The sequence below is a fragment of the Camponotus floridanus genome, unplaced genomic scaffold (genome assembly GCF_003227725.1).
Source record: "Camponotus floridanus strain SB8 unplaced genomic scaffold, Cflo_v7.5 scaffold41, whole genome shotgun sequence".
Classification (NCBI taxonomy): Eukaryota; Metazoa; Arthropoda; class Insecta; order Hymenoptera; family Formicidae; genus Camponotus; species Camponotus floridanus.
The window spans coordinates 857,847-871,919 of NW_020229559.1; the positions used below are offsets into that span (position 1 = coordinate 857,847).

General features: G+C 33.2%; 1 protein-coding gene across 9 annotated transcripts in view; it reads left to right on the top strand.

Moving 5' to 3' along the window:
* LOC105258840 (zwei Ig domain protein zig-8) overlaps positions 1 to 14,073 on the top strand; it is a 108,536-nt gene that overhangs the window by 86,579 nt on the left and 7,884 nt on the right. For 8 of the 9 annotated variants that reach the window (XM_025411644.1, XM_025411642.1, XM_025411646.1 and 5 more), the window contains exons 5-8: positions 3,029 to 3,239; positions 3,584 to 3,637; positions 9,941 to 10,113; positions 11,192 to 11,348. In XM_025411644.1, coding sequence (XP_025267429.1) covers positions 3,029 to 3,239; positions 3,584 to 3,637; positions 9,941 to 10,113; positions 11,192 to 11,348 — 595 coding nt within the window. The remainder of the gene's footprint in view (positions 1 to 3,028; positions 3,240 to 3,583; positions 3,638 to 9,940; positions 10,114 to 11,191; positions 11,349 to 14,073) is intronic. The other variant, XM_025411647.1, reaches the window with a different exon arrangement.

The following is a 14,073-nucleotide window of genomic DNA, read 5'->3' on the forward strand; positions in this document are numbered from 1 at the left end:
ATTAATAATAATATATTTACATAATAATTCAGCCATAATGAATCTACATCATTATAAGCATCGTTTGATCTGTAAGATTGTTGGCATTTTGGAGCAACATTAAATTGAAAATTGGCGCAACGTTTGGAATTCTCATCACTACTTATGACATTATTAAAACCTATTTTAAGCCGCCGTGGCAGCGGATGTCTCACGTTTTTGCGGCCGCGAATCAATAACTTTTTTCGATACGCCGTCGTGGCAACAAATCATCAAGAGTATCATGTATTCCCAGGCGTTCCTCGACGAAGCTAATACACGGTGAAACGTCTCATGGCATAGCCAATGGGAAAATGGTAACTGGGTATAGACCGGAAATGACTACCAGCCGATAACCGGATATCTAATATCCGACCGTTTGACCGGCCGAGTGCCGAAAAATATGAGGATCGGATAAGCCACGGCACAATGTCCGGTAACCATATTCATCGGATTACAGCTTTTGCTGGCAACACTGCATTCGCAAAAATTTCACCTTGTTTCATCAAACGTCCGCTGAAACTGAATGTTCTATTAGAGCGATTTCACACATTAAAAAGCTCAAATAAGAATAATCCAATCAACAAAAATTCTTAACTTAAAAAAGGCAATACACAATCAGTTTTATTGAAATAAAAAATATTTTTAAAATTGTAGAAAATAATTAGATATCCGGTAAGATTTTCTAAAAAAACATAAAAATTTTGATTATATTATTCTTTTTAAAATTAATCGACGAATCTTTTATCTTTCGTTAAATCTGATTTAATTATAAATTTTATTATAATAAAATTTATAATTAAATAAGATTAATTAATAAGAATAATTTTATTATAATTTTATTTAATTATAATTTTATTAATATTATAAATTTTATGTACTTGAGATAAATGCATGTATTCTTAAATGAAGAATTGTCATATATGTCATATATTGAGATATTAATTATATTGATATTAATTAATATATAAAAATGATTAATCATATCTTATGCGATATTCTGTATATCATTTTACATAGTATCTGAATATTGATAATTAAATTTTATAGTGATTTTAATTATTTGTTAATGCTATACACATATCGATACTGCGCGAGTGTTAATTGGTGAAACAAGATTGGCTAAACTTTCCTGAAATTTATTAGTATTAGTAATGTGTTTCCGAAGTAGGTTGCGCGGGACTTTAGCGTTAAGGAACAACGCAGAGGCAAATACGAGAAAGAGAATGAGTAATCACAGAGAATTACGTAATACTTGGCTGGCTTAAAACAGATATGTTCTTTGAGTTTCCTAACTCGTCGCGTTTTGTTTAAGAATTCTATTAAAACAAAGGAGGAAGAGAATTGCTACATTATAATATTCATAAATTATAGGCTTAAGGAAATCTCTGTCAAAAAAGTCAGTTATATTACGTGATATATATCAAAATGCAAAAATTTTATTTAAAGGATTATTTAAAGGATTTGCGAACACATTAAATATTTATTTATGAAAAATTAATGCTTCTAAAAATGTTATATGTGTAATATATGATATATAACATGATACATATTTTTTATATATCAAACAGATTGTATGTTAAATCTACTTATTATTATTTAATAGCAGAACACAATAAATAAAAAATTAAGGCTAAAACAATCAATGAGCGTTTAATACTTGTGTTTTATTGATTAAAACATAAATTTAATTTAGTATTTAAAATGGAAAATTGAAGGATCTCTTAGATAATGTATATACATTTTATATATATATATATATATATATATATATATATAATAAATATATAATAAAATTATATCAAAGAATTGGGAAAATTATTTCTTTGCAATCAATAGCATTTGGTTATTTCGTAAAAAAAGTACAAATTTATCATTTATTATTAATTTTTATTCTAATCGAGCTCGCAGTGGGGAAATGTTTCTAAACGAGAGAAAGAGAATACTGATTACAGTTAATATGCTATCAGTGACACAGTATCGATGATAATTAATAATAATTGCGTGCCGCTCGAGTAATCGAGCATCCATTAGCGCCATTACGCCCATCGTTGTGTTACCATCCTACGCGCCACATGTTCTCTCGCTTCTGCTCCATTAACTTTATTATCATCGCGTCGTAATGTATTATTATGTATTACGACGTATTACGTGTCGGTCGTCGCGCGCCGAACGAGGGAAATAAGTCATAGGGGTGGAAGAGGGGATGTTGATTTACGCGAGGCAAGTGCACGTTCTGCGCGAGCCTTCTCGGATTTTAAGGAGGAGCGGTCCTCGCACCGATACGACGGGCGTTTGCGGTCTCACGTATCGGTTAAATGACGCCACTCTGACAAATGCGCGTCATCAACGGTGTCTGGCAACTTTACGTTTCCCGAGTGCCGCTATTATCGAGCCCGCGTCCAACCACTACCCCTAGTTTGTATCCTTACAGCGAGGGATCTGTAGAAGATGCAGTCCCGAACTACCACGTTCACCACGAACTTTTATTTACTCGAGATGTTTTCACACTTGGGTAAAGAATATCATGCGGTAACGTCGGAAATGCCGAAGATTTTTATTTAATTTCTTCATTTTTAAAGCGTTCAAAAAGATTGTCTTTGTATTTTATTTACTTAAGCTAAGAATTTGTACAGATTGTGTAGATTGCGATTAATTAACAAGTATCAAATGATAGAAGAATATGATTTGATTTTGTCATAAAAATAGTTGTGCTTAATTAAATACGTGATTTTATTGATTTACACAAGATTCAAGATTTGCACAAGATACCATACTTTAATTAAAAATTTTGATTTTAAACGTTCTATTATAATTCCAAACTTTTAAGAGAAAAACATTTATTTTATCGCATATTTATTTGGTCCATGTAGCCTTTAATGTCTTTAACAATAAGTAAGATGTAAGTCCAAAAGATTAAATGTAAAAGATGAATTTTTAAGCCAAAATTTTCAAGATGATTGAATGTTTCCCTATTCCCTATTCCAGTAAATTGCATTTCTGATTTTAGGTTTCCTGGATGAGGAGCAGGGACCTCCATATTCTCACTTCGGGAAATTTCTCGTTCAGCTCGGATGCGCGATTCGGAGCCCAGCATACGCCAGGCAGCGATGCCTGGACTCTCAGGCTGGATAACGCCAGAAAGACGGATTCTGGCAAGTACGAGTGCCAGGTCAATACGGAACCTAAGATCATGTATGCAGTGCAGCTCTCTGTACGAGGTGATTGTCGTTCCACTTCACATTTCGTGCTTTACGTTTGCTCCTTGTACGACAATTTACGATAGCAATTCGACATTTTTTGTTTTTATAGAAATCGCAATTTTTTTAATTAAAACTTTTACGAAAATAATTGAATATTTTGATTTGCTTATTAAAATTTTTAATTATTAAAATAATATCCAAGCACATATAAAATTGGAATTGTATATTAAAAAAATATATTTTCTAGATTAATCTTAAAAAAATAATAACAGTCCATCACACAATTTATAATTATAAGTCATTGTATTTTTTGCTTTTGATATGCAACTATATTTTGTCGTTGAAAGTATTTATATTTCTAGATCCGGATAAACCGGAGGGATACGACGAGCCACATTCTCAGCAGACACGTATAAGTAAGTATATACCGTGAACGTGAGATATTTCTAGCTTGTGCGTGACACGTACGAAGCGTGACGTTTCTTTAGTTCCAGTCTCTATGCCGATCGAATCGGTTGTATATTTAAAGACCCGACTGAAAAGCGTGTTCCCATTAACGCTAAGCAGACTGTCGGTAATAACGATAAAAGTTTTAAATGGATAAATTAAATCCTGTCAATTATAAAAACTTCATATAGCGATTTCATAATAGCCTTATACATCTTTGATTTTATGAATCCCTGCAGCAAATGCATCGATAAAAATATATCTATTTAATTCAAGAAGAAATTTAAATTTATTTGACTTTTAGCACATATTCCTTGATTACAATTAACAATGTAAATCAAAAACTGTAAACATACTATACTTTTAATAATATTGTCCTTTTTTATTTTTAAAGTTTATTAATTTTTGTTTTAATTTGTGTTTACTATATTTTCAGTAATGAGTAAATTTTATCTGGAAAAATTTGTGTTATTAAGTTTTATATTATACGTATATATATGTAACAATTGAAATTAATTATTGAAATTTAAATGATCATACGCATATTTGCATTTTGTTGTGGCTCTAATTTCACTGACGGCGGACTTATTTTACCGTCTGTGATATCAGCGATAATATTTTGCGCAGACTTGCATAATTAATTTCCCCGCGTAATCAGCATTAGCTGAATCGGGTGTGCGCACTATATATAAAATGGAACGCCCCTGTATCCTATAGTCGGAAATTATATCATGCAAATTATTTTATGAATTTCTTGATCGGCACGGAAAGTCGGACGAGCGTACAATTATGCAATCAAAACTTAGTTGAAAGTTATGCGCGGATCGCGATAACGCGGTCGGTTAAGAAGTATTATTTTTTTCTTTCTTTTTTTTGGAAATCCATCTGCATTTCATTGGTATGTGCCCTATGGACGAACGTAAAAAAAATGTGCGCGATGAACATTATTTCGTAATAAAAATTTTTACTACTATAAATCTATAAAATGCCCTCTGGAACAAAGAGTGACCCAGTTACCGAGGGATTTGAAAATATAACTTTCATCGCGCAAGCGACTGGCAATTTCCGCTTTGTTTTACCACTTGGAAAGTAGCGGAACCAAAAGCACTGGTTGAATCGTCGTTAAGATTGCATCAGTTGGAAAAAGCGCGATTAATCAGCCGCGAGGTACAGCACTAAGCTTACTGATAATTATCGAGCGAAGAAAACGCGCTTTCTTGTAATACAATCGTTACAAATGTAAGGTATCACTGTCGCCATTAATTCTGTTTTTATGTATGTCAACGCGATATAGGTAACATGGCTAAACGCTGCAGATTTTTAAAGAAATCATATTTATTTTAATTATCATATCACATTTGTCTCAGATATTTTATAAATATAAATATAAATTATAATGAACTTGGAGAATATTCTTTTTTATTTATTTTAATATATATATAATTTATTTATGGAATGCTTATTCCATTATTTATCTTTGTATTATTTTTGTTAAATTACGATCGATATATATATATATATATATATATATATATATATATATATATATATTTAAATTTTTATTAGTGTATACATTCGAATCTTTTATATTTACTTTGATATTGTTTTACATTTTTTAAATATTATGCTATTTTTAAGAAATTCAGAAGCATATCTATAAAATTTGATCGTATTGGAAATTTTGCTTAAAGCTATGTGTCCTTATGTCACAACCATATTGGAAATATATAATAAAACCCGTAACCTCTGTATAGGATAGTCAATACTATGAACGAGAGATTAACTTGAACTTTCACGAGTGTTACAATGAGTGTTACAATGTTTAAAACTTATGCGATACCTGTTTACTGCTTTAGATGGTCGCTGGCGGACTTTTGAACGGGAAACCAGCGTTATTTCTGTTGTTCGCTATAATACTCCATGAAACTCTGTAGTAGGTATATTATATGAAAGTTTATTATCATATTTGCGCATGTTATATGTGCATAAACGACAAAATGCTTGAACATGTCTTAAGTCTAATTAATTTAATGATATTGTCAACGTTTAGTGACTTAAATGCAATAGTTTGATGTATAATAAAGGGAAAATTATTGGTAAAAGATTGCTTATAATCTTGTATATATTTTCCTGTGAAATATAAATAATGGCAGACAAAAAGATAAATAAATATTTTATGTTTCTAAACAAAAATTATTTAAACTCGTAAGCATCAAATATCTCATGCAAGAGAGAGATATAATAACTCGAAAGTCGACATTAATGAAGTGTCACATTTTTTATAAATATATTAATAACCTCCGATATGCTCTCATCGTAGTACATCGAATACCCTTTAAAAAATTATTAGAAGCTACTTTTTATTTTTCCCGCAGAATCGAGCAACATCAATCACTTAAGGATAAGTACGACACCGTTCTGGCTTTGACGCTCGTGATCCGTCGTCGTCGATTCTTCTTGCGAACTTTCTTCAGCCGCTTCATAATTCTTTTTAAGTAACGTCGTTTTATTTCAGACATATCCTCTCTGACGTCTTCGACGTCCTTGAATTTACGCTTTTTCGTTCGTGCCAAAACGACAGATTACGGAAAGTCGCGTCCTCTCGTTGAACCATGCTCTTGATATCATCGATGAAAATTAGAAACGTCGACGAAAATTTGCAAATGTCGCGGAAACACGATATACATGTTTGATAATACATTTATCGACTTCTTTTCAATTCTCTCATTTGAACATACACAAAAATTTGAACATACTTTAGAAATTTAATTATTATATTTTTTTCAAACATTATACTCTGAAATGTAGTTGCATTGACTTAATGGCAAAGTTACAACCAAGGATATTTCTTTTCGTACTACGACGTGTTTGCGCTTAGAACTCCACGCAGTTTCACTCGACTAATAAATATACTCGCGCCAAGTTTCTCCTCGCTTTTGTTCGCGATATATGCAAGACTTAAAGATGGTCACAGATCGCTGCCAGCTATATTGGCGAAGTTTCGCGACAGATAAATAAAAGAAAAACAAAGCGAAGGAAAATGCAACGCTCCACGCCCTCGCGAATGATATGATACAATGGTAGTAAATTTTTTCTCCATGCAATCATGTTTAAGATACATGTATTATTGCACTATGATGCAATATTAATATACAGAGTATTTCTTAATAAGTGCGAAAAATAGGAGATGATTCTTTGTCGAAAATTAAGGTTAATTTATTAATTAATTAACACTTCTTCAAAAATGAGAATAAAAATTAGGTTTTTATTTTTCAAATTTGAAATGAAATTAGGTGGATATTTTCTACTAGGTTATTTATTTTATTAATTTGTTTTTCAGCCTCCCATATTATTATAAGGGGATCAAACTAGTAATCCCTATTCAATTTTTGTATTAGAACTTTTTAATGGGCGGAATATGATCATCTAAAAATATGCATTAAAAAGTTTGATTTATTTAGAAACTTTCATTTCTTTTATTTTTTCATAAAATCAGTAGTTTTCAAGAAAAAAAATACGTTATCATGTACAACATGATGCTAAATAGCATAGGTTTAGAATTACGAGAAGTTAAATTTTAAAATAAAAATAAAATTAGAGTAAATATTGGGAAAATTGGGAACAAAAACAAAATTACAATAAAAACCTAAAAACCTAAAAAATAAAAACTAAAATTAGGTTTTTATTTTTAAGTTTTTATTTTACTTTTGGAGATAAAAATTATATCTCCATTTTTGGAGGAGTGTAACTTCACATGAAGGGATGTAGAAGTATATGTTTATATGAAAACCCCCCCTTAATTTTCGACAAAAAATCATTTCCTAAAATTTTTCGCATTTATTAAAAAACACCCTATATATCTGAGTGTATATATCAATATTGCACTATATACAGGCAATGACGTCACATAACATTACGATAATAAAATGTAATTTGTCAATTTATAACTAATTAACAATTATTCTAATTATAAATAATTAATTAGGAAATTATTCTATTACAATTATAATATTATTGAATTTTGTTATGCCACTTAATTTTATAAAATTTAAATATTAAATTTTGAATTTATTTATAAATGGATTGTTAGAAAAATAGTGTAAATAATCGGATAATCTTGGAGCCCGAAATTATACACATATTTGGCATATCGACATGACGAATCCACATTTAAGAATTGCTACTCAGAGAGAGAGAGAAAGAGTGTTGGCGGATCATGAGAGAATTTATCCACAAAGTTTCCGGCAAGAAAAAGACAAGCGGGACCGCATTCAGGAAAGAAACGTCGGCGAGCGAGTTTACAGTAATAACAGCATAACATAATATTTCGCTAGAGGGAACGCAGTCGTCGCCGGATTCATTTAAGTCTAATAGGATTATCCTTAATCTCGCGGTCCCGCCATGGATTCTTGGTATCCTTTTCTTCGTCGGCCACCGAGAGTTCAGAGTTCTAAGGGATAGGAACGGCTCGCTAAATGAGTCTCGACCGCAGTCCTCGTTGAATAATGTATACGTGCCTCGATATATTTTTATACGAAACTCATACAGACAATCCCATTTTCGGCCTCCTTTTTTTCCTTCGCGAAGATAATAATGAATTATTAATTCTGTTTGAAGAGAACTTACATTAGTGATCAAAATTAGCCACGAAAAATATAGACAACGTTGTTGTATGCCATTTTCATGCATGTGAAATTGTATTTCATTATAATTCTATGTCAAGCAACTTTCCTCATATTAATTTTTCATTTTTAATTTATCATCTTCGACAATATAAATACCCCATTTCTATGTACATTCTTTTCTAAAAGAAGAGAGTCGCAATATTTCTAGATTAAAACGAGCGGTTAACCGCGTAGATATGATGTATAAGAGAAGGATAATGAGACTTTGTTTCGTCATGCGATCAAAGTTTGCAACTCAAAGCTTTTTCATAATTTATCACATATGTAATGGGGAACCGAAGAGTTTTCAAGGAGCGAGGTAATTTACGGTACACTTTATAAAAAGCCAATGCACATAGCGATGCGTGATAGCTCGCGCGCATTAAACGAGTACTTGTCCCTGCTTTCTAAATTAAAATATACAAGCTTAACGTCTCTATGTGTGTGAGCGTGTTACATATTTCTTGCTATTTCAGCGTACTCTACTTTGTGCCGCGTTGGCGAAACACCGACCCAACGAGAGTGGATATAACCCTGGCATTAATTAAAATCATTGCATAACATTCGTCAAGTATTCTTGATAGAATCCGGCAAAAGCGTCCATTCTCGCATCGTTGGGTGTTTCTTTTCGTCGAAAAGGGAGGAGGGAGATAGATCTAGAATGCATTAATCCCGTTTGTCGGGATATTAAAACCGAGGACGGATTGCGTCAATTAGAGGGTATTCGCGATACATCACGCTCACTATGACGCTGTCAATTAAAAAGTTGCAATTCCTTTTGCATGTGCCGCCGTTTGTCCGCCGTTTCGAATGAATGTGTTTCTGAGATTTAATAGAAATTTCTTTATGAATTAAAGTATACAGATGTATAAGTACTTTCAAAATATTCCCTTTGTATGCTTATACTAGTTTTGCAAAAATATAAATAATAGAACATTGATTATATTCATACGATGAATGTTTCTACTGCTTGTCATGCTTAATTAAAGTAAATAATGTACGTATTTTCTTTTTCAGATAAAAATTTTTTAATAGAAAAAGTTTAGGATTATTATTTTAATATTAATTTTTTAATATTAATATTAATGTTTTAATAATTACATTCAATATAAGTCAATATAAAGTCAATATAAAGTCAATATAAAGTATCTAAGCTACAATTAATTATTTTTAATAGCAAACAAAATTAACTATCCCATAATCAAATATAATTTGTTGAAATATTATGATTTACATGAAGTAAATAAATATACAATATAATTACATGAAGTAAATAAAAATAGGCACATTAAAAAAATATTTTTATAGACACATTAAAATTAATATTATGCTATATACAGATTTCATATAATTTTTACACGAAAGTTGATACGTATGCATAATTTTCGTAAGATGTGGTTAAGCTTTTTTTTAAAGCAGAATGTGGGTTAAAAAATCTAATTGCATTTCCCCTTTAAGTCAAGATTCCACCGAGTACTTCGGATTCGATTAGGAAATTTGCTGGCTCGCTGCAGCAAGTATTATCCCCATCGGCTGTGCGAGTAATCCCGTCACGATGCGATCATTCAATTGCTTCTCACAGCTACCGCATGATATTTGTTCAAACATGACTTTCAGGTTATGAGAGTACAGCTCCGGTGGCGGACATAATGGGACCCCGGGAGCAAAGGGTGCCGTCGGGCTCAACGATCACCCTGAGATGCGTCATATTGTCGCCGTATCAGACCCGTCCCATCAGGGGTGTACAATGGCTTCGGGATAACAAACTCCTAACATTCCAGGTAATGCAGCCTCAGCTGGATATGCGGGGTCGTACTAATGAAATTTCTGTTTGAGAATCGGGAATCGGAAGGGGAGAAGGGTGAAAAAAGGAGCGATCGTATATCATCAACGACCGACGCGAAGGGATATGGGTCATGTAGCCCCCATCGTGTCTTCTACATTTTTGTTTGCGTAGTAGCCTGCGTCGGCTGTTTCTTTCGGCGCATTACGTGACACGTAGAAAGGTTGATCGATTTGACAGTCAACGCGGTTTTGTCGCGATTACGCCCGTTGGTCGCGACTTTGGAGTTGAGATTGATTTTCTTTAGATGATGCCTTCCTTTTTATTATTTATTGTTTGTTATTAAGAAAATTTTCATAAACGTATATAAATATATATAAATATGTGTGCGGAAAATTATAATATATATTTGTTAATTTTTAATAAATTTTTGAAACATGTTTGTTAAATTTTAAGGCTACTAATTTATTTATATATTTAAAGTGCCACGAGATAAAGAGATTTCTGAGAACGTCGATAAATCTGATATTGCAATTTTATCTTGGACGCGTAATAAATTTCATTATTCCTTTGAATGCGTGACTCGTAACTTGATGCATTCCAGAGAGAGAGAGAAAATTTTTATTATATTAATTATTTTAAACACTTTTATTTATTGATTTTTAGAAGTCTAGAATAAATTTATACTTGTTCTATTGATTTAATGATAATGAACGCTTTTATATTTATTGATACATGAATAAAAAAGATAGAATTTGAATTAAAATAATGAGATTTCACACAATATATGCAAGGAAAATGACAAAAACTCATATATTTCTCTTGTTATTTTCTTAAATACATGAATTATATGACAAAATTTTAATATATCTAGAAGAATAGTTCTACGTTCTTTTAAAATAAAAAAGTTTTGGCAGTTAATCAATATTCACATATATGTATAAATAAATTCGAATCTTGCCATAAGTTTTAGAAAAGGAGAAATATGAGTTTTGTATTTCTATATCTTTCAAATATTCCAAAAATTTCTCATTACTTACTTCCTCGTTGAGTTTGCTTATATATTCTTCATCCAGGCAGCGCGCGGGGGAATAAATGTGGAAACCGAAAGGGGTGCGGCACGTACAGTATCTGTGTTGACTTTGGCGGCGGTGACACAAAATGACGTTGGAAACTATTCGTGCAGGCCAACGGAGGGTCGATCAGCTACTGTCACCTTAATCATTGAGGAAGGTTAGTCACTATCTTTTTTCACTGACTTGATACCCATAAATAATTTGATTATAATTATCAGTATCATTTTTTTCTTCTCTTCCCACGCACAATTATCGATTATATGCGCGATTTTTTTATATAAAAATATTAATTGAAAACAATAATAGACAAGAAAGTATTGGAGAACTAACGAATGTATAAAGCAACAGAAAGTATATAAATTTATATATATTTTACGGGACATAATGATGTAATAACGGTACTTACGCGCGCTTCGCAATCTTCCGGGAAATCTCGCTGTCGCCGGATGTGCCACAAGCGTAGTCGGAAGCCCACCGCGGGCGCACCGATATTCCATTTCCTTCTACGCTTGCGTGTATCCTCGGCGGGGTACAACCATGATGTAAAGTCGTGCCTTAGGATTACTCGAAACACTTTAAAGTTTTAAAGAGGCGGCGGTATTTCACGCCGGAGCTATTTGTCTAGCTCAGCCCCTCGGTCGCCACGACGGGGATGAAAGGGAACGGAAGGGGGATGGAAAAGACGGAAGACCGCTCGCTTCTGAGAGTGTGTACTCCTGCGCGAGAGACGAGAAGCGGGAATGTCCGAGGAACGAGGAATGAGGAATCGCGGAAGGAGAGAAATTGCGGTTCACAGGTAGAAGGACGGTGACGAAGAAGGAGTAGAGTTTGAGAGAAAGGAAGAAACTTGCGGAAGGAAAGGAAGCGGTGCGGGGATTCTTTTCGTTTTCCTTTCCCCGTTCAAGTTTCTCGTTACACGTATTATTTTGTTTTTCTCCTTCTCTCCCTCTCCGTTAAATTGAAAGAGTAAATATGAAACTGGAAGAAGGAAAATGAAAGTAAATAGTTTTAAGCGCAATCGATAAGGCCAAGGGGAGAAGAACAAAGAGATTATTTGCTGCTTCTCTCGTTCTTACATTTCTAATACATTTTGTAGAGTTAAATATTGATTTTTTCCTTTCCATTTTTTTTTGCATACGATGCCAAACTAAATCCAAGACTAAAGAATGAAGAGAAAAATATCGTAATAAAGGGGAAGTAGGAAAATTATGAAGATATCAGCAGAAACCGAAAGGTATATAAGAATCTGCTGGCTGAAATGGAACGAATGGCACGGAAGGGGATGAAAACCGACGAAGGAACGTATCTAGGAAGCAGACACGGGAGGATCGCAAGGACACTTGCATGCGATTCACATGGGTAGTCTCTATTATCGTGAATTTCCCTTCGGAGGTTATTGCGAGGAAGCGCCCGTGGCGCGTGGTGTCGCATTTTTCCCGAGCGAAAACGCGTATGTACGCTATCTGTCCCTCCTGTGTGTCTATCCGCACGCGAAACGTGCCCCGCGCGACTATAAATCAGAACTTAGGCGACTCGCAGCCTCGTAGATTGCGGATTTACGCGGTTTATGTCGTGCGAGCGAAGAAAACTACCACCCCCGCGTAGCTAAGCGAAGTGCATTGCCCGATTTTTACGAGCGTATATTGACATAAAAATATCGCGAGATACGTGAAAATGAATATCGCGCGAATAACGACAATAACGGAGAATCGGACCGAACTTTGCGAGAGCCAAACGCTGCGAAATATCAAATAATGCCATTTATTTTCCGATTTATTGGTCCTGCGTCATCATTTTCTAAAAATTAATATTTGATAAATTTAATACACACATAATTATGAGAAAATTTATGTAACCTTATAAATAATGTCATATTTTTTAAAAGAATAAAAATATGAAGAAGAGAGAGAAAACAATTTTCTAACAAAAACTCTTAGTAATTCGACGCTAATAAAGATTCATTATATTTTAATAGCATAGAGATAACATGCAATTATGAACGCATATCATACTTTACAGAGTTTACGAAATTTCTTATTATTATTTATACGATCGTAAACACAGCGTAAATACTGTATAGTTATAACTCCGTGTAGGATTCTCATGTATATCGGAGTAAATCTCCGAGTGAATATAATATTAATACGTTTTGCACACACAGGATTGAAGCAACACACGTATAAATTATACATTTACTCGTTACATTTACGCTACACTTAACGTGTGTAAATCACGGTAGAAAAAAAAGAAACAAGTAATTAAAAATGTGTCATCTCGCAACTTGATTTAAATATCCATCGTACAAATGCGTAATATCTAAGAATAATTGTTGTAATACATAATTTATACATATATAATGCGTGAATTTATTGAATCGTGCTGTCCTTTTTGAAGAAACACGAGAAAATAGCGTACGACGCATGGAAGAAATCGCGTTTAATTCACTCGTACGTATCGCAAAACTGAATTTTCGTCTGATTGTGAGTCACTTTGCAACAGCACTTCACTCACATGTGTATATGTGTACGATACATCAACCGCAGGCACGATACGCGACCGCGCGAGAGCCCGACGATAAATCAGAAGTCCGGCCACTCGTTTTCTAGTTTTGCAGATTGCGAATTCGCGCAGTTTTTATCGGTACGAACGAGCTGAGTCCGAAGAAAGTGCCATTGCATTGGGATTAAACGCGACAGCGGGCATTTTTATGAGCGTGCCTGCATGAAAATATTTCTGCTGGATGACGCGCGAATATCATGTGCCAGAGAGAAGTGGTATTAAAATTATCAAATTTTCTTAATAATTAAGATTAATAATTGAATTGTAGTAAAATTGAAAAATTCAATCAAATGTTTATCCTAGTTTTTTACTCCAATTGCACG